At 45.6% G+C, this 26,239-nt stretch overlaps 2 protein-coding genes and 1 long non-coding RNA gene across 6 annotated transcripts in view; 1 reads left to right on the plus strand and 2 right to left on the minus strand.

Moving 5' to 3' along the window:
- TTC21A (tetratricopeptide repeat domain 21A) overlaps positions 1-210 on the plus strand; it is a 29,432-nt gene extending 29,222 nt beyond the window's left edge. For all 3 annotated transcript variants that reach the window (XM_083579266.1, XM_083579264.1, XM_083579265.1), the window contains one exon: positions 34-210. In XM_083579266.1, the coding sequence (XP_083435392.1) occupies positions 34-111 (78 nt within the window). In that variant the 3' untranslated portion in view covers positions 112-210. The remainder of the gene's footprint in view (positions 1-33) is intronic.
- A 120-nt stretch (positions 211-330) lies between these two features.
- Positions 331-5,489, minus strand: LOC310746287. Of its 2 annotated transcripts, none has more exons than XR_014540581.1 (3): positions 4,995-5,489; positions 4,379-4,948; positions 331-1,399 (listed from the first exon to the last, which is right to left on the minus strand). It is a non-coding gene; the product is annotated as an uncharacterized lncRNA (long non-coding RNA). The 2 variants fall into 2 exon arrangements; XR_014540582.1 differs by having other exon boundaries at positions 4,608-4,948; positions 4,995-5,470.
- Positions 5,490-12,146: 6,657 nt separating this feature from the next.
- CSRNP1 (cysteine and serine rich nuclear protein 1) overlaps positions 12,147-26,239 on the minus strand; it is a 36,819-nt gene continuing 22,726 nt past the window's right edge. Inside the window, exons 3-5 of the mRNA XM_083579612.1 lie at positions 19,434-19,693; positions 18,481-18,777; positions 12,147-16,318 (exon numbers count right to left, since the gene is read on the minus strand). Coding sequence (XP_083435738.1) covers positions 15,278-16,318; positions 18,481-18,777; positions 19,434-19,693 — 1,598 coding nt within the window. The 3' untranslated portion in view covers positions 12,147-15,277. The remainder of the gene's footprint in view (positions 16,319-18,480; positions 18,778-19,433; positions 19,694-26,239) is intronic.

Here is a 26,239-nt window from a genome sequence, read left to right on the forward strand (position 1 = left end):
AAAAGCTAATCATTAATTTCTTGTTTATTAAAGGTTCTGAAGGCATGCCCAGAATATCCAAAAATTAGAGAAGAAATTTTGGAAAAGGCTCAAACAGCAATTAAACCTTAAGAGTGTTGATTACATCACTCCTGCGCTATCTAAAACTCTGTCAGTGGCGTTTGACCATAACACCATAATTTTCAATAAAGTTGTCTTGTGCAGTTTAAAGCAGCTTAATTGGTAGTATTACAAGCTGCAGTAGCCCTTTGCCAAAGTAGCTTACTGGGAAGGAAATTGGCTTTAGCTACGATTGCTAAATAAGCCTATCCAATTAGGATTCAAACCGTGACTTTTGTTTGAATGGGCTGCCTTGGTCCCCTGACCATGGCAGAGTGCCTTGCATTTTGCCTGTCAAGCTGCCTGATGCTCCATCCAGGGTTTCTCAGCCTTGGGTCCCCAGATGTTGTTGGACTACAACTCCCACCATCCATGACCACTGGTCCTGCTAGCTATGGATGATGGGAGTTGTAGTCCAATAACAGCTGGGGATCCAAGGTTGAGAAAGGATGCTGCATACACACCTTACGTTTAAAGCACATGACATTTAAAGCACATGACCTGAAGAATCCTAGGAACAGGTGCTAAGGGTGCTAAGGTGGTGCAGTGTGAAGAGGGCTAAACCATTTTTTGGGGGGGGGGTTATAAAGTTCCTTCCCTTGCCCTGAATTTGAATGGATAGCCTTCAAATTTAAATCTCCCTTCACCAGACCACTTTTCCATTTATGAATAGTGTTGAAACGAGCTATGAAAAAGAAGGGGGGAAATGAACGTGTTTTTAGTTCCAACTGCTGTTAGCTTCAGAAAGTTAAGCTTTCTGATTAAAATTGGTGGGATGTAAAAGTGCGTAACCTGGTCTAGATGATTCCTAGAGTATCCAAGAATTGATACTTGACATTATAACCATCACTGGCAAAGAGGACAAATGCTTAGGCACTGGATCCTGGCTTTCAAACTTGTCATGACTGATATTAAGTGTGGCCATTCAACTTCATTTCAGCCTGAGCAATCCTCTCTTCATCTGTTAAAAAGGAAATCAGATGGCAGCTTTAGGGGCCCAAAGCTGCAAGAGATTGTTGTTTGTACATAAAAGGGGATTACACATCCCCAAACCCTGAGGCAATGCCATTGGAAGCCTGCAGTGGGAGGCCCTCAGCCCTTAAATTAAACTTCGCTTTCTTGCTGTTTTCTTTCTTTCTGTCTGCCTTTAAGAATTGAGCACTGGCGCCATTTGGAAAGCAGAAAAATTCACTTGTCCAAGCATACCAAAGGCCCTTCTGCACAGTACACTACAACAACTGATGTTTGCCAGGAAGAATACAGGAGGCTGTGTCCAATCCCATCTCTTCAATGAATATACCTGTAGGATACATGCATTTTCAGACACCTGTTAATCACATTCAGACGTTTAGGTGGACAGTTACAAAATCTTAGTGGAATAGCCTTACCAGCCAAGCAAATTAATGATTAATTCATTCCACAGTTTTCAGTGCATTTCCCCATCACTTTCCAAACTGCATAAAGTGAAGCTGCTTTTTAAAAAGTAGATTTGCCTTGAGGTACCTTACTTCTAAGTAAGCATGCAAAAGTTTGTGCGTTAGCATAGGTCCCAGTCCTTTTCCATTTCTTTTCTTTCCATAGATCTGTTGCCCAGCCTGCCATTCAGGAAGTCAGAGATTTCCTTCTGAATCAAATTCTAGATCGCACAATAAAATATGTACCCCAACAAATTATGCAAACATGATAACATTTTGCACATTTGTCTGAGTGGTTTCATTTATCCCAGTTGGAGAACCTTTACAGCAGGGGTCAGCAAACTTTTTCAGCAGGGGGCTGGTCCATTGTCCCTCAGACCTTGTGGGGAATGAATGAATGCCCCACAAATAACCCAGGGATGCATTTTAAATAAAAGCACACATTCTACTCATTTAAAAACACCAGGCAGGCCCCACAAATAACCCAGAGATGCATTTTATAAAAAGGACACATTCTGCTCATGTAAAAACATGCTGATTCCTGGTGTTACCGGAAAAATCCGAGGGCTCCCTTGGACAAAAACAAAGACACCAACCAGGATAACTTGGAGCAAAACAGCAGCCTGTAGGCTTGGCCTTTATTGAACTGTTGCAACAGGGTGTTCCCCTCACTTGCAGGAGAGAGGAAAGACACAGAAAAATGGTGTGCAAGACCTTATAAAAACTTTTGAAATTCCCATCCTGTAGGTCAAGCCCACCCCCAAAAACATCATGCATACATTACAGAAAGGAGGGGTTGAGGGAGGAGTTGTGGTGGTAACCTGAGTGTCCTGTCACCTGGCTGGTTCCCTTCTCCCCCCTCCCCATGAGTCATTTTCTGAAGACAAAAGGTAGTCACAGTTTCCTGCCCCCTGAGGGAATATCTGATCATTGTCCTTTGTTCCAGTCCATGCTGAATCCACCCCCATATGGAAGTTCTTTGTGATCTTGATTGTCTTCTGTCTAGGACCATCAGGGTTGGCATAGCAACTGGGCAGGGCTCCTGTGGATGTGCTGGGATGTTCAAGGGATTATGGCTGGCCTGTATCAAACCTTCCCCATTTTGTAGTCCTTCCTTCATGGAGTAAAATAAAAGTGGAACAGTGCAAATCCGATGTATGGTTGATTTTCTATGAATTTATAACAGAAGTGTAGCGTATGTAGTGTGTGAGTGTGTGTGAAGTTTGTACAAACTGAATGATGGGAGGGGGGCGTTCCTGCTACACCGGACCATCCACGGGCCGGATTTAGAAGGCTATTTGGCCGGATCCAGCCCCCAGGCCTTAGTTTCCCTACCCATGCTTTACAGTTTAAGGCTTTCTCAATGCCAAACCACATGCTGCAGTACCCCAGTGTCTCTTTAAACTCAGAAACCTGCTTTGGGAAGTAGCCGTGTGTCAGGCGGGGGGCGGGGAGAGAAAGAAATGTGCTTGCGAGGGCAAGTACACACTTTAAAGCTCATCACAGGAGCTAAAATCACTTGAGGGCAGTTTGAAGTGGGAAGAGAGCAGTTGGGGAAAGGACTGAACACCTCAAAACATTTTTTCTATTTTATTTTAACCCACTAAAATTGCTTCAAAGATGTTATGCACAAATGCCTGCGTAGCGTGAGAAAAGGATGCCATTTCCAACTCATGCCACTAGGTGGCGATATCACTACACAAAAGTACTCCTTAAATCTTAACATAAAATAGAAACATCAACACTGAATGATATATGCAGGTGCCACACTGAGTTATACTTTACTCCACTGCTGTGTGTTTGGGAATGACGGGGAGCTGAATTAATGAGGATTCATTGCCTTGCTTCCAAATATTATCCCAGGATTGATAATATTTAGTGAAAGGCGGACTTTCCCAAACCTAATCTGTAACTGGTCAGTTCAAAATGGATTAAGAGGATGTCTACTGGACACCCTCAAATCCACCTTTTTAAAATGGGAAGGAATCAATGGGAGCTCCTGCCTGCACCCCTCGTGACCTAAAAAACCTCCTGATCGCAGGGGGGCTTGAACTCTAGTGAATGTGCCTAGAGATTTATAATAATAATAATAATAATAATAATAATAATAATAATAATAATAATAATAATAATAAAAAATTCTTTGTACCCCGCCCATCTGGCTGGGTTTCCCCAGCCACTCTGGGCAGCTTCCACAGAGACCAAAAATACACTAAAATGTCACACATTAAAAACTTCCCTGAACAGGGCTGCCTTCAGATGTCTTCTGAATGTCAGGCAGTTGTTTTTCTCTTTGACATCTGATGGGAGGGTGTTCCACAGGGCGGGCACCACCACCAAGAAGGCCCTCTGCCTGGTTCCCTGTAGCTTTGCTTCTCGCAATGAGGGAACCGCCAGAAGGCCCTCGGCGCTGGACCTCAGCGTCCGGGCAGAACGATGGGGGTGGAGATTAAAATCATTGCTTAGTGCCCTAGCAAACAGACGGTTGTGGTCCAGCAGTTTTAGAGGGTAAACCCATCTCAAAGGTTTCAGAAGCACCTTGAATATTTTAAGCCAGGAATGAGCATTTTCCGGCCCCTTGGTCACATTTAGCAGTGGGCAACCTTACCAGGGCCTGTGTGCCAGCAGTTGGCAGGACCAGAGGCAAACGCAGCTGTTTGACCAGGGAACAGGAGGAGTTGCTGGGGAGAGGCCAGGCAGGTGCGCATGGTGCAATCGGCGCTCTTCAGGCATGCAAGTCTTTTGCACTGTCAGCACAGCAACATCCGCAACAAAATGACAGTCTGTATCCCCCCCCCCCACATTTAATATGGATTTACCATATTGAACCATTTAAAAAATCAATAATAATAATATGGATTTACCATTTCAATGAAAAAACCTGCTAAATTAAAAACAGCTTTCCAATCCCCCAGTTGTGACATCTGAATTATCCACATGGAGGCACCCTTAGTTTTTGACCCCGGCATAAGGATCCTGGTTGCTCTTTGGCAATTAATATTATTAATACTAGAGTACTTCATTATTGTGGCCATTAGAGGCCACTGAAGATCCCTAAATTACTACTGTTATTTAAATGTATTACTCCTGTACATTTAATCCGCTGTCGGATAAGACGTGCTCTTCCTTCCTTCTTTGTTCTTGAGAGGGGGGGGGGTGGAGGTGGGGAGACAGACATCTGTTATTGGTAAATGGATTTCTTCATGGTTTGCGGGAGGAGCAGGACTTTTTAACAATCCCTGCTACAGAAGGTTGGGCGTGTAGCTGGGAGTTGCCCAGTGCATTACCATGGCAACGCTGAAGCAAATATAAATTGTTCCTATGGTTACTTCAAGCAAAGAGGCGCATAGCTGATGCAAGGATGGCAAAAATACCCGCAGCTCTCTAAACCGAGTTGGATGGTTGCCTTGGGGAGCAGGCGAGCCTAGTGGGCTCTCTGTCTAGTGCCTTTAATGGCCACACGTCAGGCAGAAGTTCAACTGTTTGAAGTTCCAGAGTTTGACAGCTTCCCCTTATCTGTAGAAGCCAAGGAAAGGAAAGCTATCTGCACACCTGTTGAATCTCAGCCTCAGAGTCAGTAGAGACTGGAGACAGTGTGATCAGGATGAGGGGAAATCAGACACTGCCAAAGATAAATCCCAAATATATGGAAACTCCCAAAGTTAAGTTACACTCTACCAAAACAACCCCACAAAATGAGCTGAATTTGTGTTGGCTTCAGTGCTTGCTTAATATTGCTCAATCTCATAAAATCACACAGTACAAACGTACCTTGGTTCTCAAACAGAATGCGTTCCGGGAGTCCGTCCTGCAGCCAATCAGAAGCCGCGCCGGATGTTCAGCTTCCAGAAATTGTTTGAAAACCGGGACACTCCCTTCCGGGTTTCAATCGTTCGGGAGCCAATTTGTTCGGGAGCCAAGGCGTTTGAGATCCAAGGTACACATTTGCATATGCACCGTACAAGATCCAAGGTATGACTGTATCTAAATTAAGTCTGGAATCCTACACCCACTTGCCACTTAACTTGCAGGCACTTACTCTTGAGTAGACCTTTATTGGACTCGCCTATTTCATTTAAACTCTGCTTGGCCATGATGTTTACTAGGTTATATTCAGTCCAGTTGTTCTTGCTCAGGCTGATCTGCTCCTAGGGCTGTTGTGAAAACAACTTCTCTGAGCTTTCCAAAAAGCCTGGAGGAGAAATGATGATGATGATGATAATAATAATAATAATAATAATAATAATAATAATAATAATAATAATAATTTATACCCTGCCCACTCTGTGCGGCTTCCAGCAGAATATTAAAATACAATGATTCTTCCAGTATTAAAAGCTTCCCTAAACAGGGCTGCCTTCAAATGTCTTCTAAAAGTCTGATAGTTGTTTATTTCTTTGACATCTGATGGGAGGGCGTTCCACAGGGCGGGCACCACTACCGAGAAGGCCCTCTGCCTGGTTCCCTGTAATTTCGCTTCTCGCAGTGAGGGAACCACCAGAAGGCCCCCAGCACTGGACCTCAGTGTCTAGGCTGGACCATGGGGATGGAGATGCTCCCTTAGGTGCACAGGACCAAAGCTGTTTAAGGCTTTAAAGGTCAGCACCAACACTTTGAACTATGCTTGGAAACATACTGGGAGCCAATGTAGATCCTTTAGGACCAACGTTATGTGGCCCTGGTGTCTGCTCCCAGTCACCAGTCTAGCTGCCACATTCTGGATTAGTTGTAGTTCCCGGGTCACCTTCAAAGGTATCCCCACATAGAGTGCATTGCAGTAGTCCAAGCGGATGATAACCAGAGCATGCGCCACTCTGGCGAGACAGTCCACGGGCAGGTAGGGTCTCAGCCTGCGTACCAGATGGAGCTGGTAAACAGAAGAAAGGGGCTTCAGAAACACGAAGTATTCTCTGAACCCCTGCCCCCATGCATCAAATATTTTTCTTCTTGCATGTTTTCGGGCCTGTTCACTGCTGCAGCGGATCAGGAATCACATTACAGACATGATGATGTTCCAGGGCCACATAGCCATTCAGATCTGAACACGTCATGGTGGCACAAAGGCAGTTCAGAGTGAGAGCAAAGCACCAGCTGCTAGGAAGGGTTCAAGTGCAGTGAACACAGCCCCTTTACAACGTATCATTAGAAAAGGATAATTTTCAGCATGCTGTGATCTAGTATATTGTATATGTACATGCAGGTATGAACCAGGCCCGTGGGTCCTCCTTCTGTGAGCCAGATCACAGTCCCATCCCTACCCTGCCAGCCCTTGCTTTATATAAACCCCTTATTGAGCGAAGACTACTTGTCACTTTTATTTGGCTCTGAAACATGATGAACGCACCTAAGGTGATGTGTAGAAATCAGGCACCCAGAGGACTCAAATTCAGCTCCTTAGGTAACAAACACCCTAGAAACGCCTTTGGAACGAGTGACAATAAAGATTTATTTCTTTAAAACAACAACATACATTGCCACTAGCAATTTTGTACAAATAGATAAGGAAAATCCATTTCAGACCCTGCTAGAAAAAGCAAGGAAATTTGTCCGCTTGTTTTCTGAAACTTAAGTTGGGGGAAAGTGGCCCACATACAGCCATCCCTACAGAGGCTTTAACAGAAAGGAGGCTGAAAGGCCAATCAAATCATGCAGCCAGAAATAATTATTCAAATGAACCAGAGTGCTAATTTGCAGGATGCATTCTGAAGTGCAGAACTGCGTTATCTTGACAACGGAATTTTGCTTGGAGAGGGGCAGGCAGACAGAATGTAACCCAGTCTTGGAAGAGGGAGGGAGGAGGAAATGAGTTCAGTTCATATTTTAAGGAGAACTTCCTTAATTTGCTCTTTCTATAATAACACATGCACTGAAACATAGCCATCCTTTGAAATCTGCATTTTTCATAATTTTGCAATGCAGTTTTTTAGCCATGCAATAGGTACCCAAAGTATGCCTGAAAGCCAATATATAAGTAAAGACAACATGCAAAAAAAAGAAGGAAGTAAAGCGTTAGATTAAGGAAATCTGCTTTGCAAAACTGTATATTGGGAGAAATTTGCACTAAAATGCAGATGAATTTCCATGAGGACTTCTTTTTTAAAAAAAAAAACGAATAACTGCTGGAGAGCTGAACTTCAAAAAAATGAAAAATATGAAACACAGAGAAACCAAAATTGACAGGTTCACCTGTCCCTACCTAGGAAGCACATTCAGATACAGTGGTGCCTCAGGTTACATATGCTTCGGGTTACATACGCTTCAGGTTACAGACTCCGCTAACCCAGAAATAGTGCTTCAGGTTAAGAACTTTGCTTCAGGAGGAGAACAGAAATCGCGCGGCAGCAGCGCATTGGCAGCAGGAGGCCCCATTAGCTAAAGTGGTGCTTCAGGTTAAGAACAGTTTCAGGTTAAGAACGGACCTCCGGAACGAATTAAGTACTTAACCCGAGGTACCACTGTACAACACACATTATTGATACACTATCAATACATAAAGTTCTCCATTACTTTACTCAAACGAGTCCCTTAATATATTCCTGCTTTGCAGACGGTTAGACTAGATAACTCTTGGGAGTGTGTCTTCTGACTTTTAAAGTTCTATGATTGCAAGATTGGGCTTGGAAAAGCATGCATTTAATCGTGAGCCAGGCGTGTCTTCTTTTTCCTCCTCTTTTCTCCTGGCACCAAGTGGGGGGTGAACTCTCTCTGACGCTCTCTTTTTCCCTGGCCACCTACTGTTTGCTGCATGGCATCAATCTGCAGAGACCTGAATGCTGCATTCTGTGAATTGTCAGAAGGCGCCAGCAAGTTTAATACGTTATATAAAGGGGGGGCGGGAAGGAGAGAAGGGGGGGACTCTGTTAAACAGTAACGCTTGTTCCCCGAGCCTGGCCACCCAGAAATGATTTCAGCCACTGGATTGTTTTCAAGAAGCTTCGACCTCCTTGTCAGAACAAAATTCCGGGCAGGGGACAGAACAGGAGCTTAACAAATCCAGCTACTTCTTTCTTAGGCAACGGCACACTCACAAATGAGATTACGGCTAGACTCTTTGGAGTACAGTCCCAAAGATCTGTCTAGTCTAGCATCCTGTTTCCAACAGTGCACAGCTGGATTCTCCTCTCTCACTGTCTCCAGCACCTGGTATACGGAGATAATATTGTGTCTCAACAGGGGGGTTTCCTTTATTTATGTATTTAAATTGATAACCCACCTTTTCCTCCAAGGAGACCAGCAACAGCCCTGTGAGGTAGGTTAGGCTGAGAGGCAGCAACTGGCCCAAGGCCGCCCAGTGAGCTTCATGGCCAAATGGGGATTCAAATCCTGGCTCTCTTATCAGTAATGGCTAATCACTGTTGATCGACCTACTTCACATAGAGATTGTGTGGTTTTAAAGGTAAAGGGACCCCTGACCATTAGGTCCAGTCGTGGCCGACTCTGGGGTTGCGACGCTCATCTCGCTTTATTGGCTGAGGGAGCCGGCGCACAGCTTCTGGGTCATGTGGCCAGCATGACTAAGCCGCTTCTGGCGAACCAGAGCAGTGCATGGAAACGGCGTTTACCTTCCCGCTGGAGCGGTACCTATTTATCTTTGACGTGCTTTCAAACTGCTAGGTTGGCAGGAGCAGGGACTGAGCAACGGGAGCTCACCCCTTCGCGGGGATTCGAACCGCTGACCTTCTGATCGGCAAGCCCTAGGCTCTGTGGTTTAACCCACAGCGCCACCCGCAACTGGTCCAAGGCCACCCAGTGAACTTCACGGCCAAATGGGGATTCGAACCCTGGCTCTCTTCTCAGTCATGGCTAATCACTGTTGTTCGACCTACTCCACATAGAGATTGTGTGGTTTGAAAAAGGGCCAAAGGGAATGGATTTGGCCGCAAGGCTATCCTGGACCCCCCCTTTCTTTCCCTCTTCTACAGCTGGTCATTCTCCAAAACACACCCCTAGCTGCCTTTTCTCTTTCCTTTCGGAGAAGACCTCTTACTCTGCAGCCTGCATTGAAATACAGGCATGACCCAGTGCTGGAGTATACTGCTAATTCAATTTTGGGGCACAAGATTATTTGCAGAACACCACACGCTTTGCGATTCTAATCTCCTCTGCTAATTTAACTGCTGTCTGCCTAGGGCTCTTCGGGTATTGAATCCCCCTGCTCTTCATTTTTTCTGCAGACACAAAAACTGGCATAAGACAGGGCAGAGCTGCGGCAAAAATCTGGCTGCCAAATCCAGCTCCAGAATTGTCAAAACATTTACCCAAGGAGGAACCTTCAGTCAGCTTTTAGGTGGCGTTGGGCCTGAGGTAGCTAAAGCACATATTGGTGCTTACCTTGGGCGATTATTCTAGTTCTGGAAATTCTCTTGTTTCCCCTCTGCACTCCCTAAGCCTTAACCTCAAAATCCAGTACTAAACTCGAGAATGTCAATGTCCTGTGCTCCTCAGCTGTGGCAGAGCTCAGAGTAGGGAGAAACCAGCCAGCCAACCATCCGAAGTCTCAGAGGGGTACTTTCCTGGAGGCAGAGTCCGTATACAAGGTTCAGTCCTGTCCTAAGTTCAGGAATATAATAATTTATAATAAAAATAATAATTTATTATGTATACCCTGCCCATCTGGCTGGGCTTCCCCAGCCACTCTGGGCGGCTTCCAACCAAATATTAAAATACAGTAATACATCAAACATTAAAAGCTTCCCTAAACAGGGCTGCCTTCAGATGTCTTCTAAAACTTTGGTAGTTGTCGTTCTCTTTGACATCTGGTGGGAGGGCATTCCACAGGGTGGGCGCCACTACTGAGAAGGCCCTCTGCCTGGTTCCCTGTAACTTGGCTTCTTGCAGTGAGTGAACCGCCAGAAGGCCCTCGGCGCTGGACCTCAGTGTCTGGGCTGAACGATGAGGGTGGAGACGCTCCTTCAGGTATACTGGACTGAGGCCATTTAGGGCTTTAAAGGTCAGCACCAACACTTTGAATTGTGCTTGGAAAAGTACTGGGAGCCAATGTAGGTCTTTCAGGATCGGTGTTATGTGGTCTCGGTGGCCACTCCCAGTCACCAGTCTAGCTGCCACATTCTGGATTAGTTGTAGTTTCCAGGTCACCTTCAAAGGTAGCCCCACATAGAGCGCATTGCAGTAGTCCAAGCAGGACTGAATGTAACCAGTAAGTTCAAGGGGTGGCGACTTTAGTCCAGATTAACCTGGGGTTTTACTGGCAGGAGGAAAACCTGCTCAAAATTACCACGTTTCCCCCCTCTATAAATCAAATACTTTGATGCAGCAAAGTCAACGCATTTACTAGCGGTGTTAACCTAGATTGGTTGACCTGTGTTAGAACAGAATAGTGGGTCTACAAAGCTTTCGTGTGCATGCACACTTCTTCAGATACCTACAGATTCAGGAACTAAGTACCGTATTTTTTGCTCTATAAGATTCACTTTTCCCCTCCTAAAAAGTAAGGGGAAATGTGTGTGCATCTTATGGAGCGAATGCAGGCTGCGCAGCTGTCACAGAAGCCAGAACAGCAAGAGGGATCGCTGCTTTCACTGCGCAGCAATCCCTCTTGCTGTTCTGGCTTCTGAGATTCAGAATATTTTTTTTCTTGTTTTCCTCCTCCAAAAACTAGGTGCGTCTTGTGGTCTGGTGCATCTTATAGAGTGAAAAATACGGTATTTACCCTCTCAAAGGAATGGCCAGGCTAGCCAGAAAAGGCAATCAGATAAGGCATTATCAGGTATCCTGGCAGACAGGAGAGAAGCAACACACTCAAATTTCTGCTGCAGACCACCTCTTTCTGTTATGTATATATGTATATTGTTTTGGGGGGTGTTCGGGAGCAGGGGACCCTGTTGCAACAGTTTGATAAAGATCAGCCTTACTAGCTGCTTTGCTTCTCAATATTCTCTGGTTGGCCTCTGTTATTTCCTCTTACTGATAGAAAACCTACATAAGGACTCTATACGGGCTCTTGGGTACCCCATAAGGGATAAAGGAGCAGTTTTTTCTTAGAGCACCTAGGAACAAAGAACCTGTAATGGTTCTAGGGGTTGCTCGTGCGTAAGCCGGTGCAAACACCTGGGTGTATTGCCTGAGTGAACCTTTCTTGTCCGGACAGCCACTCACCCGTGGCTGTCTCAATCGCTGGCAGAATCCGTCAGTGGGTGTTTCTTGAACTTCTTCCAGCAAAGAAGCTCTTTGACGCCTAGTCTCCTCCTACTCTCTCTGCGCAAAAGCCTTCTGCGCAAGGAGGGCGTAGGCAGCGGAGGACCTCTACTCTCCCCTCTGGTCTCCGGCGAGGAGTCATGGGACCGCCTCGCCACTTCCCCCATCTGCCCCCCTTCTCCACTGGTGCTACGCTGATTCTCTTCCCCAGAAGATGGGCTGCCTCTCCCCATCCCGGGACGCTCTCTGGAATCCCTCTGGATTTTGCTCTCTCCCTCCGGCACTGATGGCAGTTCCCTGACAGAACCCTTCACCCCCATTCTGCCCACACACAACCCAGAAATCGGCAGCCCTGAATGGCAAGTTGTGAAAGCAACCACTGCCGGGCCTTTTGCCCCCGGGCAGAGATTAGATTTCCACTAATCCACTTCTCCCACCCACCCCCCATATGTCGAGAAGGAGCACACGCACCAAATATTCCAAACCGAAAAAAGAGTTTGTTTTATTGAAAGTGTAATGAAATTTTCTTCATATTGCTTGTATGAAATGAGAGACAGCAGCTTGTAGGCAAAAGGATGCTTTTTTTGTTTTTTTTGTTTTACAAATGAAAATTTGGGGGAAAGGGGTTAAAAATAAAAGTATTTTAAACTGGTACCTTTCGGCACCGTTAAGCAATATATATATATATATATATATATATATATATATATATAATCACACACGCACACACACACACTGAGAGAAAGCAAACATATAGCTGTTGAAACCAAAGAGTTTCAATCAATACATTAGATAATTACAGATTGTGTCAATAAATACCCAATTTTGTTTTTCAGGTTTTTCTCTCTCTTTTTCTTTTTTTTAAAAAGAAGACAGTTTGAACAGGCAACATTTTATACAAGGTACAGAAGGGGGAAAATATATATCTATTTACAAATCAGTGCACCCTGGGGTGAGAAGGAGCAGGAAGTTGGCACCAACAAAACGAAACAAAGAAATGAATAAATTAGAGGGGGGAAGATCATGAAGGCAGGAGGGTTTTCGAACACCCTCAATCTCCCAACATTCATTTTAAAATGACGTATGCAAAGGAACGCAGGAATGTTCTAAAAATTGTTGCTTTAGTGCCAAAGAATGAAAACAAAAATAGAAAAAGCAGTACCAAAAAAAAAAAAACCCACACACACCCCCAAATGTGACAAAGCATTTTTTTAAAAAAAAGTAGGCTGAGGTTTTTTTTTTTTATTTTAAAAGACTCCCACAAATTAAATAAAAAACGGTGTATATATACGTATGTATAGTTTAAAAAGTTAAGCAGATGTTTAAAGTTTTCTCACAGTGGGATAACCCCTTTGCACTAGATAGATGCCAGATTATTCTGTAGACATTTTCTCTTTACAACTCAGGTTTGTTAAAGGGGGGGGGGGGAAACCCCCTCTTTGCATAGACCAGATGGGGCAAAGTTTTTCCAACCAAAAGGTTCCCATGTGGAAGGAATTCCGGGTGCTTTGTACATCTCTGGGAGGTCAAAGTGCAGGTCTTCCAATCTCAGGAGAGGCAAGAATTCCATCTATTTCCATTAACGAAGCTTAGGCCACTTTTTAAAAAAATAAAACCCGAAAGCACAGCCACTAGGCCCAACCATCAGGTTAACCAACAAAATCCTAAATGTCAACTTTTCATGGTCTAAGGGAATTCTAGTGAAAACCATCTTTGACCTGTTCCGGTAAGTGGGATTCTAGTTCACCAAAGAATAATCTTTGAAAGAAAAGGTGCGCAATTTATCTGGATGATTCTGCCTTCTCCTGCTAATAGCGCCATGGGCAGTCTGTACTGAAACTGCAGTCCCTGGCTAAAGATTGTGGGTTAAGACCCCCAAAGATAGCCCAAAGCACCCTGAGGCTTGCAAGCACAGTCTTTTGCACACCCCCCCTTTGCAATTTTTGCTATTTCCATTCCTCTAAAAAATTGCAACCTTGGCAGCTCCAGAATTGGTTCCTCTATATATTCAGGCAGCATAGTAATAGATCAGATTGGTTCTATCAAAAAAATCTCATGGCCAAATCCTTAAGGACATTAAATAAATTACAAAATAATTTACCACACCATTTTAACCTTTCCTCTCTCTTCTTTAAATAGTTCATTCTATTCTCTCTCTCTTCGTAGTTCCCGGCCTCCTTATAATTGCCCCTGGCAGAATTATGGACATCGCACACAAAAGAACGGAACTGTGATTTCATTTTTCAAATGGTTATAGCGACATACAACCTTGTGATACAGCGCTTGAGTCCTTCGCCACACAGCGCTGCAGTGATGCATGGACAGTGTCTTTCATGCTCAGCTGCAGCAGCCAATGGGCTGCATGCTCAGAAATTCAAAGGCTCTCCTACACCACAGGTGTGTGACCCAGAGAGAGGCCCTTTCGCTTGCACCGTTTGTGGCAACGAAACTCCCCACTTCCCCATTCATATCTGCACTGTAAAGCTACTGCACAGATTTAAAAACTAGCCTCTTAATAGTAACCTCTGTGGTCCACTAAGGAAGAAATGGAGCCCCATAACTCTTGAAGCTTCCCTGGCTCCCATCACACCCAAGCCAGCAATGATGGGAGTTCTAGTCTGGCAACACCCAGAAGGTCCACAATCTCTCCCTTTCTCCGACCCAAGAAGAGGGGCTGGGGAATCTCTCAAGGAGTCTTCTCAACTCTCTCCTAAGGTGACAAAAGATCTGAGAAGTTCCATTTAGAAGCCCAGAATGGTTTGTAGTGTGGATATGGGGCTTATGCAGAAGACAGGGGATGGGGGATTATACTTGAAAGTATAACACCTCCTCAGTGTTTTAACCAAGAGGGGAAAATGGGGAACCTGAACCAAGAGACCCATTGAGGCAGGCTTGGGCTATCTGCGGGTCCTTGATAAACCACAGTCCTACCCAGGCATGAACACGAAATAAATAAATACAGATATATTATGCAAAAAAAAATATGATTGTGCACATAATACATCCGAGGTATGACTAATTTAAATAAGATTCGGCGCTCAGTTCAAGCTTCGAAGGCTACTTGAAAACTGTGGAGGTTTGCAATAAATAGAGGGCATGGGGGGAATTATGTATATAATAGTGTGTGTGTTGTGTCATTTATTCCGCTTCCTTGTAAACCTCTTCCCATTTAAGCAAGAGCAAACTCTTCAGCAAATCCTTCCCCCCCCACCCCCCACAATAAATATAATTATATATACTTAGACTTCCCAAAGTAGCTTGAGAAAATGGTCTGCAAACATTTGACAACGTTCACAGAAGGTGCTTTGTGGACGAGCAATGCATTTCTCACGAGGTCCTTCCCTGCCCCCTCCCTTACGTGCCCCCACCCCAAAATACAAAATGCAGGTCTTCCACCCCCCTCCCCACCCCCAACGCCGAGTTTTTTGCACAAACAGCAAGAAAACCGATTGTGGCTGCAGAGTTTGTTTCGTCTTCCTCCAAAGTATCTGAAAAAAGGAACAAAATATGACGTAGCATTTCCTTCTCTTCCAGGAAGGGGTTGGCAGTTTCTTGCGGGAGTTTCCCCCCTCCTCGGCTTTTCCCAAAAAAACACACACCAAAAGCATTTAAACCTTCACTGTTTCCATGAGAGAGGACTTAATGGCATCTTCTAGGAGCTGATTGTCTGTAAAAGGCGGAGGGGTTTCTGGGACAGATTCGGACAGGCCAATGAGGGACTCCAGAAAGCACGGGCTCTGATCCCCGGGCTGGGGCAAGCTGGGGAAATTCGGCAACTGGAGCTGCAGCGCCGAAAAGTTGTCCAGGTTCTCGTACTCCTTCAAAGAATTGTAAAGGGGTCCAAGGTTGTAGTCCGAGAAGGACTGGAAGAAATCCAGAGAGTCTGAGGAGAGGCTCAGATCCATGTAGCTCCTTGAACCTTGCTCCACTGAGGCGACGGCAGAGGAGGAAGAAGAGGGGGCACAGGAAGGAACGCCCGCAGCCTGGGCAGCCCTGGGCAAAGTTTCCTCCAGAAAACAGCTCACCCCCTGGTTGGCGTTCTCGTCCAAACACCCCGTGATGTTCGAGGAATGGCTCAAGGGGTGGCCAGAGCCAAACTTGTCGGTGGCGCACTGGTTCTCCACGTCCACGCTGAAGAAGCCGGTCGGATGGAAGGAGCTCAAGTTGTCCTGGCAGTTGCTGGCGGCGCTGCTGTCGTCCTCCGTGTCGGAGTCGTTGAAGTGGAGGATGCGGGCCAGGCCGTCGTCGTCCACGTCCGACTGCGACTTCTCGGAGGGGACAGCCTCGTACAGCTCCTCCAGGTCCTCGCTCTGGTTGGACGACACCGAGGAGTCGGTCATGTCGCTGCTGCAACTGTTCTCGCCAATGGCCTCCAGCTCCGTGCTGAACTGGAAGGCGGGCGCCAGCGGCACCGTCCTCTCCTCAAATGCTGCCTTGCCCACGGGGCACCCGAAGGGGAGCAGCCGGTCCCGGAAGAGGGGTTCGGGTTCCGGGCTCCGCTCAGGGCTAGGCTGGTTCTTCTCCAGCTCCAGTTTCATGATGGTGTGGATAAAATGCGTCTGCACCCGGGCTTGGTTGAACTCGATCCGGCCCTCTGTGTTGCCGCAGCCGTCCTTCGTGCAGCCGCAGGGAAACGACGTGTGGTCCATCTGGGGAGCAGAGGGACTAGATGTTAGTTACACGGCCTCTCCCGGTATGCCCCATGGAGAGCTTCAAGGTCCATAAACAGCAACACCCTAGTGGTCCCGGGCCCTAAGGAAGTTAGATTAGCTTCAACCAGAGCCAGGGCCTTTTCAGCACTGGCTCCGGCCTGGTGGAACGCTCTGTCTCATGAGACCAGGGCCCTGCAGGATCTGATTTCTTTCCGCATGGCCTGTAAGACAGAACTATTCCGCCTGGCCTTTGGCTTGGAGCCAATTTGATTCCCTCCCTCCCTTTCTTTTTTCTTTTCCTTTCTCCTCCTGCGATGAGGCTACATTTTAATATTTTAATGTTTCAATATTTTAATGCTGTATTTTAATTTTGTTTTTAAGTTGTATCCATTCAACTTGTTTTTATTATTGCTTGTTAGCCACCCTGAGCCCAGCCTTGGTTGGGGAGGGCGGGGTATAAATAAAAATTATTATTCTTATTATTACCTTTAAGCCTGACTTTTTATTTTAAAAAAAGGACCTGCTCATAACTGGTTCAACTGCTTGCTTTTAGCCTGTCAAGTCTGACACATGCATTTTTCTTTGTTTTATTCAACAACAAAAAATAAGGAAAGGGCTTTTAAAAGTGCTGGGCTGCTATTCTTCTAGCGGTTCCTTCACTGCGAGAAGTGAGGTTACAGGGAACCAGGCAGAGGGCCTTCTCGGTAGTGGCACCTGCCCTGTGGAACGCTCTAGATATCAAGGAAATAAAGAACTACATAGATTTTAGAAGACATCTGAAAGCAGCCTGTATTGGATAGTGCTTAATGTTTGAAGTTTCATTATGTTTTCATATGTACTGGAAGTTGCCCAGAGTGGCTGGGGAAACCCAGCCAGATAGGCTGGGTATAAATATAACAACAGCAACAACAATTCTACACTTCCCTTCAGCAAAAGATCACAGGGTGGTTCACAAGATAAAAACCATACAAGATAAAAACACAAAGAAGTAATTAAAATAACACCAAAACACTCCCTGTGTTTTAATACATCTGCCAACACACCTGTGACTTCGACATGTCTGGAGAGGCTCACCTAAGCAGTAACATTTTAAGCAGGTGCCAAAGAGAAAACACTGAAGGTGCCCCTGCCTGGTGTCAATCACGTTCAAGTCAGTGCAGACAACACTGGGCTGGATGGCCAAATTGGCCTGACAGAGTATAAGGCAGCTTCTTTTGCACCTATGCCCAGCTCGGCACAGAGGAACAAGGTGGAGCCGCAAACTTCTCTGTGTCCACACTTGCTGGGAGGGTAGCAACACGAGACAGTGCCCTTTCTGTGGTGGCTCCCAGTCTATGGAATGGTATCCCTAGAGAGGCTCACATGATGCCATCATTGCATGTATTTAGGCGCCAGGCAAAAACATTCCTCATTGCCTATGCTTGTGGGCCATTAAATAATCTACGGCCTGTTAAAGCTGAAATGGTGGGGACTGTGTTATTTTATTATGCTGCTTTCATTTTTACGCTCGGTACGATGTGTCCTTAATGTTGTACACCGCCCTGGGATCTTCTGATAAAGGGTGGTTTATTAATGAAATAAATCGATAAACAAAAACAGTGTGGAAAGGCTGGCCAATATCTGTTTGGTGGGAGAACTGCCATCTCCCATTTGGCCTCTGGGCAAAAGCAGCTGCTCATCTCAGCATCCTCCAAGGCTTTTTGCTCGTCTTGAAGCTTCTGACCTCGACCCTTTATACCATTCCGGACACTGAGGTCCAGCGCCGAGGGCCTTCTGGCAGTTCCCTCCCTGCGAGAAGTGAGGTTACAGGGAACCAGGCAGAGGGCCTTCTCGGTAGTGGCTCCCGCCCTGTACAACACCCTCCCACCAGATGCCAAGGAAAGAAACAACTATCTGACTTTTAGAAGATACCTGAAGGCAGCCCTGTATAGGGAAGTTTTGAATGTTTTGATGTTTTATCGTGTTTTTAATATTCTGTTGGGAGCCGCCCAGAGTGGCTGGGGAAACCCAGCCAGATGGGCAGCGTATAAATAATAAATTATCATTATCATTCCTTCTCAGGCCCTACATACCAGAAGCAGCGGAAGACCAGCTTCTCCCAGGGCAATCTCCACTTTCCCCACACTGGGTCCCACAAGAAACCCCCTCCTCACACACACCTGACATTTAATGCCCGCCAAGCTGCAGCTACACGTCTCGGGATCGCAGAACTCCTGGCAGTCGCAGCCGCAGTCTTCCCGGGAGAGGCGGATGCTATGCAGCTCCCGCTTCTCCTCCTTGTCGATCTTCTTGACACCCATGGCTTTGAGCAAAGCCCGCCTCTTCTTGGCCGGGTACGGCTGGAGGAAGAAGCCGTCTTCCAGCTCGGTGGCACTGGCGTCGATGTCATCGTCAGAGATGTCTTCTGTGGTGAGCTGGTTGGCTTCCTCCGACTCCTTCGTACCGTTCATGGTGAGCTGTTTGGAGAAACGCAGAGAAAACTTGTGTAAGAAGCAGAAGCATGACGGCCGCCATCTTGAAATCAGAAATCCCTCCTGGTTGCCCAAATAATCTTTATTAGTTTTCCGGTTACATACTCCACATACACATAATGTGTTGCATTTTACATTTATACTTGCTCCTAAGCACTTACTTCCCTCCTTCCTCCTTCTGGTTTTTTTATATAACATATAATTTTATCGCACTATTTTCATCCATTTTGTATACTGTTACGCATTTTCCATATTTGTCTATAGTATATCCATAAACAAATAAATCCTCCTGTTTATACAGTTCTTGTTGTCTGTCTGTCTGTATTTATTTACAACTGTTAGTTGTATTAATCTTATACATTTTGCTCATTATTTTCATTATCCATCACTTTTCTTAATCTTTCCCGTTATGAGGTTTATTTCCAATTCTACTGGTTTCCCTATTTCATCTTATCTTTCCTATATACGACATAAATTTTTCCCATTCTTTTTGAAATGTTTCCTCGCCCTGTTGTCTAATTTTCCCTCTTAATTTGGCTATTTCTGCATATTCCAAGAACGACCAGAAATTGTTTTTACAGCTAGAGGCGCCTCTGTGTGTTAAAAACCCATAGCGGCCTTCTGCATGCCCCACCACTTACTTTCCACTTCAGGGCTTCCAGCTTCTCCTCTTTCAAGCGCTCCTTGAGCTTCTCCCGCCGGACGGCCTCTTGCTCCTTCGAAAACTCGGCCAGCGTGAACTCCCGGGAGAAGCCGTGCTTGCTGACCATGCCCAAGGTGCAGCCCCCGCGGCTGGGCACGCTGGTGAAGCCCTGGCAGCGCGGGAAGTAGAAGACGGTGACCCGGTCAAACTCCACGTTGTTGCGCTTCAACCGTTTGCTTTTCTTCAGGATGGAGGTTGCTGGGAGAGAGAAAGGAGAAGCAAGGTGAGCGCTTGCTGCAATGGGTCATTGAAAGTGCATAATCAATGGCTGAGAATAGGGTATTAAAAGAGAATGAATCTTTACTGTTTCCATCTCCTATCTGTACCACTGAGGGCTAGAAACCTGCTTTTTCGAAAACCAAGAAGGGGAAAGCAGTTTACAACACCTGAAGTGCCTTTTAACAAAAGGTCACCATGACCGCAATACCTCAAGGACTGCCGCTTTCCATAGGAACCTACCTGGACCCTGAAATTATCTTTTTTTTTAAAAAAATTATTCTTTATTCATTAAAAAATTTGCATGTCTTACAAACATTACGTACTATCTCTTAACAGGTAGAAAAAAGAAAATTATATAAAATAGAAAATTTATAAAGGAAGGGGGGGGGGAAATAAAGTAACAAAGATAAGAAACAAAGAAATAATAATAAAAAAGACCAAGTTATTTACATAGTAAAAGTACTCATTGACACAATCATCTTCTGAGGCCCTTCTTTGTGTGCCTCCTCTTTGAGAGGTCCAGAGGGTGGCAACTTGAGAACGGGGCCTTTTCTGCAGTGGCTCCCCATCTGTGGAATGCTCTCCCCAGGAAAGTTCGCTTGGTGCCTTCATTATACACCTTTAGGTACCAGGCAAAAAACGTTCCTTTTTAACCAGGCCTTTGGTTGATTTGATTGACATCCTACGCCCTTTTAAAATGTGGGTTTCTTGGGGGGAGGGTATCGGGTTGTTTTGAATTTATTCTGTGAACCGGCCAGAGACCTCCGAGCAAAGAGCGGTATATAAATTCAATAAATAATAATAATAATAATAATAATAATAATAATAATAATAATAATAATAATAATACAAGACTCCAAAAACAGACAGGCTGGAGGTGGGAGAAGGAACCATTTCCCCACAAGCAGAAATCTAGCTGCTCAGGAATATTATATTATCACTGCAATTAGACACAGTGGTGCAAGTGTTGGGGGTTGAAGGTAAAGAGTTTCTGGTGGCAATAACAGAAGTGGAGGGGACTGTTTTCCTTACAATAAGGATTCAAACCTAGGTTTGGCTGGGGCTAGTCCAAAACTCTAACCACTGAACCATATTGCCTCTTATTAAAAATGGAAGGGCTGGGTTTATCACCTTCCTTTTTTATTTACTAAATTTCTCAAAGCGGCTTTTTAAAAAAGAGTTAACCAACTGCCTTGAAAGACCCATGCATAAAATTAAAAGAAAAGACAGGTCATCTAAAGCAGGCATCCGTTATGTTATTTTTTCATCCTCTTGAAACCCTTATTCAGCCTTTTGAGGGTCCGAAGCCTTTCATATGCATGCTCTCCATCTTCCCTACAACAACCTTGCAAGGTAGGTCAGCATTAACATCACCAGGTCTGCAAGTCAGACAAAGCAGGGGACCTCTCTGCAATGAGTCTGGACTGCAATTCTCTACCCACCTCTAGGGGCAGCAGCCCCCACTGCAACTAGGCAAGGAAGGGCAGAGCTATCAATCACCGGTTCAGATTCTCGTTTTTCCCATCTTAAGCTGAGTTCTCCATACTTCCACTTCAGTTTTTCTCAAAACGAACAAGTTCTCATGAACACCCATCTGTATTTTATCCTCCTAACTTGCACACACATTTTTGCAGAAGCCATTTCCCTATGCACGGTGCCTTTTCGTTTTGCTATCCTCTGCGATGTATGTAAATTCATGCACGAGGGCGGCAGAGTCTGGGTTTGCCTCAGTTTGGACTCAGTCTGGCCCTTATGTTTCCCTCCGCTTATGGTTTTGACTGCATTTTAAATTGCATTTTAACCTGTACAGTGGTACCTTGGGTTACATACGCTTCAGGTTACAGACACTTCAGGTTACAGACGCTTCAGGTTACAGACTCCGCTAACCCAGAAACAGTACCTCAGGTTAAGTACTTTGCTTCAGGATGAGAACAGAAATTGTGCTCCAGCGGTGCGGCAGCAGCGGGAGGCCCCATTAGCTAAAGTGGTGCTTCAGGTTAAGAACGGACCTCTGGAACAAATTAAGTTCTTAACCCGAGGTACCACTGTATTTTAATCTTTTTCTTTTATTATGTTTTTACTGCAATTTTATTGGTGTTAGCCGCCCAGAGCCTGGCTTTGGCCGGGGAGGGCAGGGTATAAATAAAAGTTGTTGTTGTTGTTGTTGTTGATTATTATTATTTCGGAAGGTGCAAAATCCGGCAGGTTCAGCTTTTAAATGCAAGCTGGACCAATTTTTGCCTCCGACCCAGGCACGTGTGGAAATATTACAGTGTGTCCCTCTCTCCCCCCCCCCCAGTCTGTACTATACGCTGCAGCACATTTGGGCTGGCTCTCATTTCGGCCGGGAGACTTGCGCCGTCAAACCACACACACACACACACCCCAGATGCCGTCCTGCCAGCCAGCAGATTCCGCAAGACGCAGCCGCGTTCCTGGGCTCGTGACAGTTTTCTCAAGGAAACGTGTTTCCCCTGGCAGCGACTAGGGACATGAAATATTCACTGCACGTTACTCCGGCCGTCTAAGCGCACCATCTGCGCACTGTCAAGCCAAGGGAGTCGGGGGCTTTTTTTTGCAGACCAGATTTCTCCCCCCACCCTCCCGCCCACTTTACTTAAAAAGGGAAACACAGACACCCAAACAGTTTTGTCGGTGAAGCTTCTTGCGAGGGGCGGAGAGAGAGAGAGAGAGAACACAAGATCATCAAAACAGCTGCTTTGAGGACAGTTCTTCTGCTGCCCGCTGGGAGGAACTGTAAATCTACAAGCCTAATCTCCAGGGGCTAATTTAAAAGCAGCTGCAAAGCCATTCCTTTTCATAGGCAGGTGATCCCAATGTAAACATGGCTAGCTCAAGTGCCTGGTTTATCTTAAAGCACCTGCACGATGTGTTGTGTGTGTGTGTGTGTGTGTGTGTGTGTGTGTGTGTGTGTATGTATATATATATATATATATATATATTTGGGGGAGGTTTTTTTTAATGTTTAACCTTACCAGTGCAATCAGGTACTTCTGCCTAATGCAAATTCAAATGAAAAAGAGGCTTTAAAAACAAAAAACCCACCAAGCATAGCTGTCAACTTTTCCCTTTTCTTGCGAGGAATCCTATTCAGAACAAGGGAATTTCCCTTAAAAAAAGGGAAACATTGACAGCTATGCCACCAAGACACGCAAACATGCAAGTGTGTCAGCAGAAAGGAAAAAACCGCAGGAAATGCAAAATTGCAGCCTGCAGAATCTCACAGGGGGTGGCAAGCAGTTGCAAAGCTCAACCGAGTCAGAGGCTCTAGCGGAAATAAAGAAAGCGCTGCCACCAGCTGTGTGTCCTGGGTTCAAATCTTACCTCCCCCTTAAACTTGCACTCGGCAAGCCACTGAGCCACACACACACACACACACACACACACACACACACACACACAAACACACCCCTCTTCTGGGTAAGAGCACCACAGAGCAAGTGCTTGAGAACCAGTGTGGTGTAGTGGTTAGCGTGTCAGCCTAGGAGCTGGGAGACCAGGGTTCGAATCCCCACTCAGCCGCGAAGTTCGCTGGGTGACCTCGGGCCGGTTGCTGTCTCTCAGCCTAACCTACCTCAAAGGGTTTTTGTGGGGATTAAATAGGAAGCAGGGAAGATTATCGTGTACAGTGGTACCTCGGGTTACATACGCTTCAGGTTACAGACTCCGGTAACCCAGAAATAGTACCTCAGGTTAAGAACTTTGCTTCAGGATGAGAACAGAAATCGTGCTCTGACAGCGCGGCAGCAGCGGGAGGCCCCATTAGCTAAAGTGATGCTTCAGGTTAAGAACAGTTTCAGGTTACGAATTAAGTACTTAACCCGAGGTACCACTGTATTCTGCCTTGAGCTTCCTGGAGGAAAGGCGGGATATACCGGTATATTTGATAAAGTTAAAAACTAACAATGTGGGATCACCCTTTCGGTGAACTGATAGCATATGCCTCAGTTCTCCCTCTCGCTGTTTTAAATGATTTTTTAAAAACCCTGTAAAAAGTTAATACAAAGTTTGGGAACCACAAGTTTTATATCGTCTTTGCCATGTCCCATCCTGCCCTCCCACCCCCCAAAATGCCACGGCAGGATACGACCCGCACCCCACATTATCCTAGACTCAAAAACCGCGTGGGAAGAGGCTGCCAACTCCATCATCCGTCATCTGTAAGACCTCATGCTGGCCATTTTGGGATCTCCGGGGCTGCGAATTCCAGGACAATCGCAAAGGAAGCCCTGCGTCGCCACCAGCTGTGGCCTGGCACCTGCTGTGGCTCCACAAATAGCATGCAAATCCACCCGGCGATGCCAAATTATGCAGATGGGCTGCAGATTCAACAACTTCACACTCCTGTCCTGGTTTTGAGCTACTCCTTTCCAACACTGGCAACTTGAAGGAATACCCTGCACTGATTTCTCAGTGCCCAAGGTGGACTCGCAGTCATCTCCAATCGCAGAGAAAAAGGCTCGCTCGTTTTTTGTGGGGGTTTTTTTTTTTTTTTGCTATAAATAAAACACACGCAAAAATGGCTCTCCGTCCGCTATGAATAATGTCGCAATGCTTAGCTTGGAGCAGTTTAGCTTAAGATGGCAATTTACTGAATTCAATTAAATGGAGATACGCAGGGGTCAAACCAATCTAAGTGCATCTGTGAGACACGTCTGTGCTGGCTTAGCCAGATCGATCTGGAATCCATTTACTTAAAAACTGGCACAACTCTTCCTTATATTAAATAATGAGGCTCCCAGGCCTCTCGGGGGAATGGAATGGAGCTCAACAGCTGCTCAGGAATCTGCAGGCAGAGGATTAAAAATGTAGTATCTATAGTGACCAGTTTTCAGCTTGCCTCCTCCCTCCCCACCAAGCGTGCTTTGCTAGGGACAGAAAGCATGCTGGTCATCATTTAAGGTACTGTAACCTTGATCCTACTTGCAAAAAAAGTCAAGGTGTCCGCAATCTTCCAGAAGCTGAGATGATGAGCAATGCTTGCACAATTTGAACTACGGCTAGTTTTGCAACCCCCAAATGTATTTTTTAAAAAATGCAACTTAAAACCCAGATGGTTTTTTTTAATGTATGTATGTATGCATGTAGGTGGCGCTCTGGTCTAAATCACAGAGCCTAGGACTTGCAGATCACAAGGTCGGCGGTTCAAATCCCCGGGGTGAGCTCCCGTTGCTCGGTCCCTGCTCCTGCAAACCTAGCAGTTTGAAAGCACTGTACAAGTAGATAAATACAAGTACAAGTAGATAAATAGGTACTGCTCCGGCGGGAAGGCAAACGGCGTTTCCGTGCGCTGCTCTGGTTCGCCAGAAGCGGCTTAGTCATGCTGGCCACATGACCCGGAAGCTGTACGCCGGCTCCCTCGGCCAGTAAAGCGAGATGAGCGCCGCAACCCCAGAGTCGTCCGCGACTGGACCTAATGGTCAGGGGTCCCTTTACCTTTTTATGTATGTATGTATTTAAACACTGCAAGCAAGATACTTTCACAAGTCCTGTGAAAAATTACAAAAAAACCCCACCCAAAATGTTCAAGAAAATGGCTTTGGGACTCAGTTCAGATGTGGACGGTTTTTCTTTTGCTCTAAGCACTTCTTGTCCAACAATGGTGAGCAAGAATGAAGGCCAGAAGAGAGCTCTCCATTGCAGATGCCGGTGATAGCTGTTACAGACAGTGACCAACACAGGCACACTGAAGCTTCAGCACATCTAGTGGCCCATTAAGAGTCAAAACGTATGAGCCAGCCCTTGGAGTGATGCACCAGAGAGCTCACTTTGATTTCTGCCAGCTTATCCAAAGGTTTTTCCCCTCTGCCAGCCAGTTGGCACGTTTCTCTCGGTTCTGCTCAGTAATGTCAAAATATATAAACACTTATTACCAAGAGAGAGAAATAAAGTTAAATATTTGTTAATATCAGACTTCAGCATTTGCAGTCATCCCTCGAATGGTTTGCAATGCTTCCCCCCTTTCTCCACCCTCCAAACAAGCCAGGAGGAGAACACAGAAAGTTCATTGTTGCCGCACAAAAGCCAGAACACAAAAAGAAAGCCTCTTTGTTGTTACAAGACTTCCAAGGCATTTGGAGACGGCAGCCGGTTTGCAAGCGTCGCCTAAGTGGACCTCAGAAGCAAAACAGTCCCAGCAGTCTGGTACAAGATTTACCGATTAAAACGATTGCCTTTCACTGGAAGGGCAGCGGAGAGCATCTCTGCAGGATGTTAGGTGCAGTCCGTGGAGAGGTTTAGTGAAAAATGCAAAACTGGAAGCCATTATTAATGGCAGGAGGGGAAGGCTGCTGCGAGGACAGCCAGAAAATGTTAATTTAGCACACTGGATATTTTGCTGAATAAACTAGAATGACCGAATTCCACTTGTATTCAATGAGCTAGTTAATTCTTTATTTTTTTTAAAAAAGTGTACGCCCAGAGCTAATTTGTCAACATTTAATTGCTCGTTTTAACATTTAAAAAAATCACTTAATTTGAATTAACATGCTTTGAGAAGCATGA

This window comes from Podarcis filfolensis (genome assembly GCF_964270895.1).
Source record: "Podarcis filfolensis genome assembly, chromosome: 12".
NCBI classification, from domain to species: domain Eukaryota; kingdom Metazoa; phylum Chordata; class Lepidosauria; order Squamata; family Lacertidae; genus Podarcis; species Podarcis filfolensis.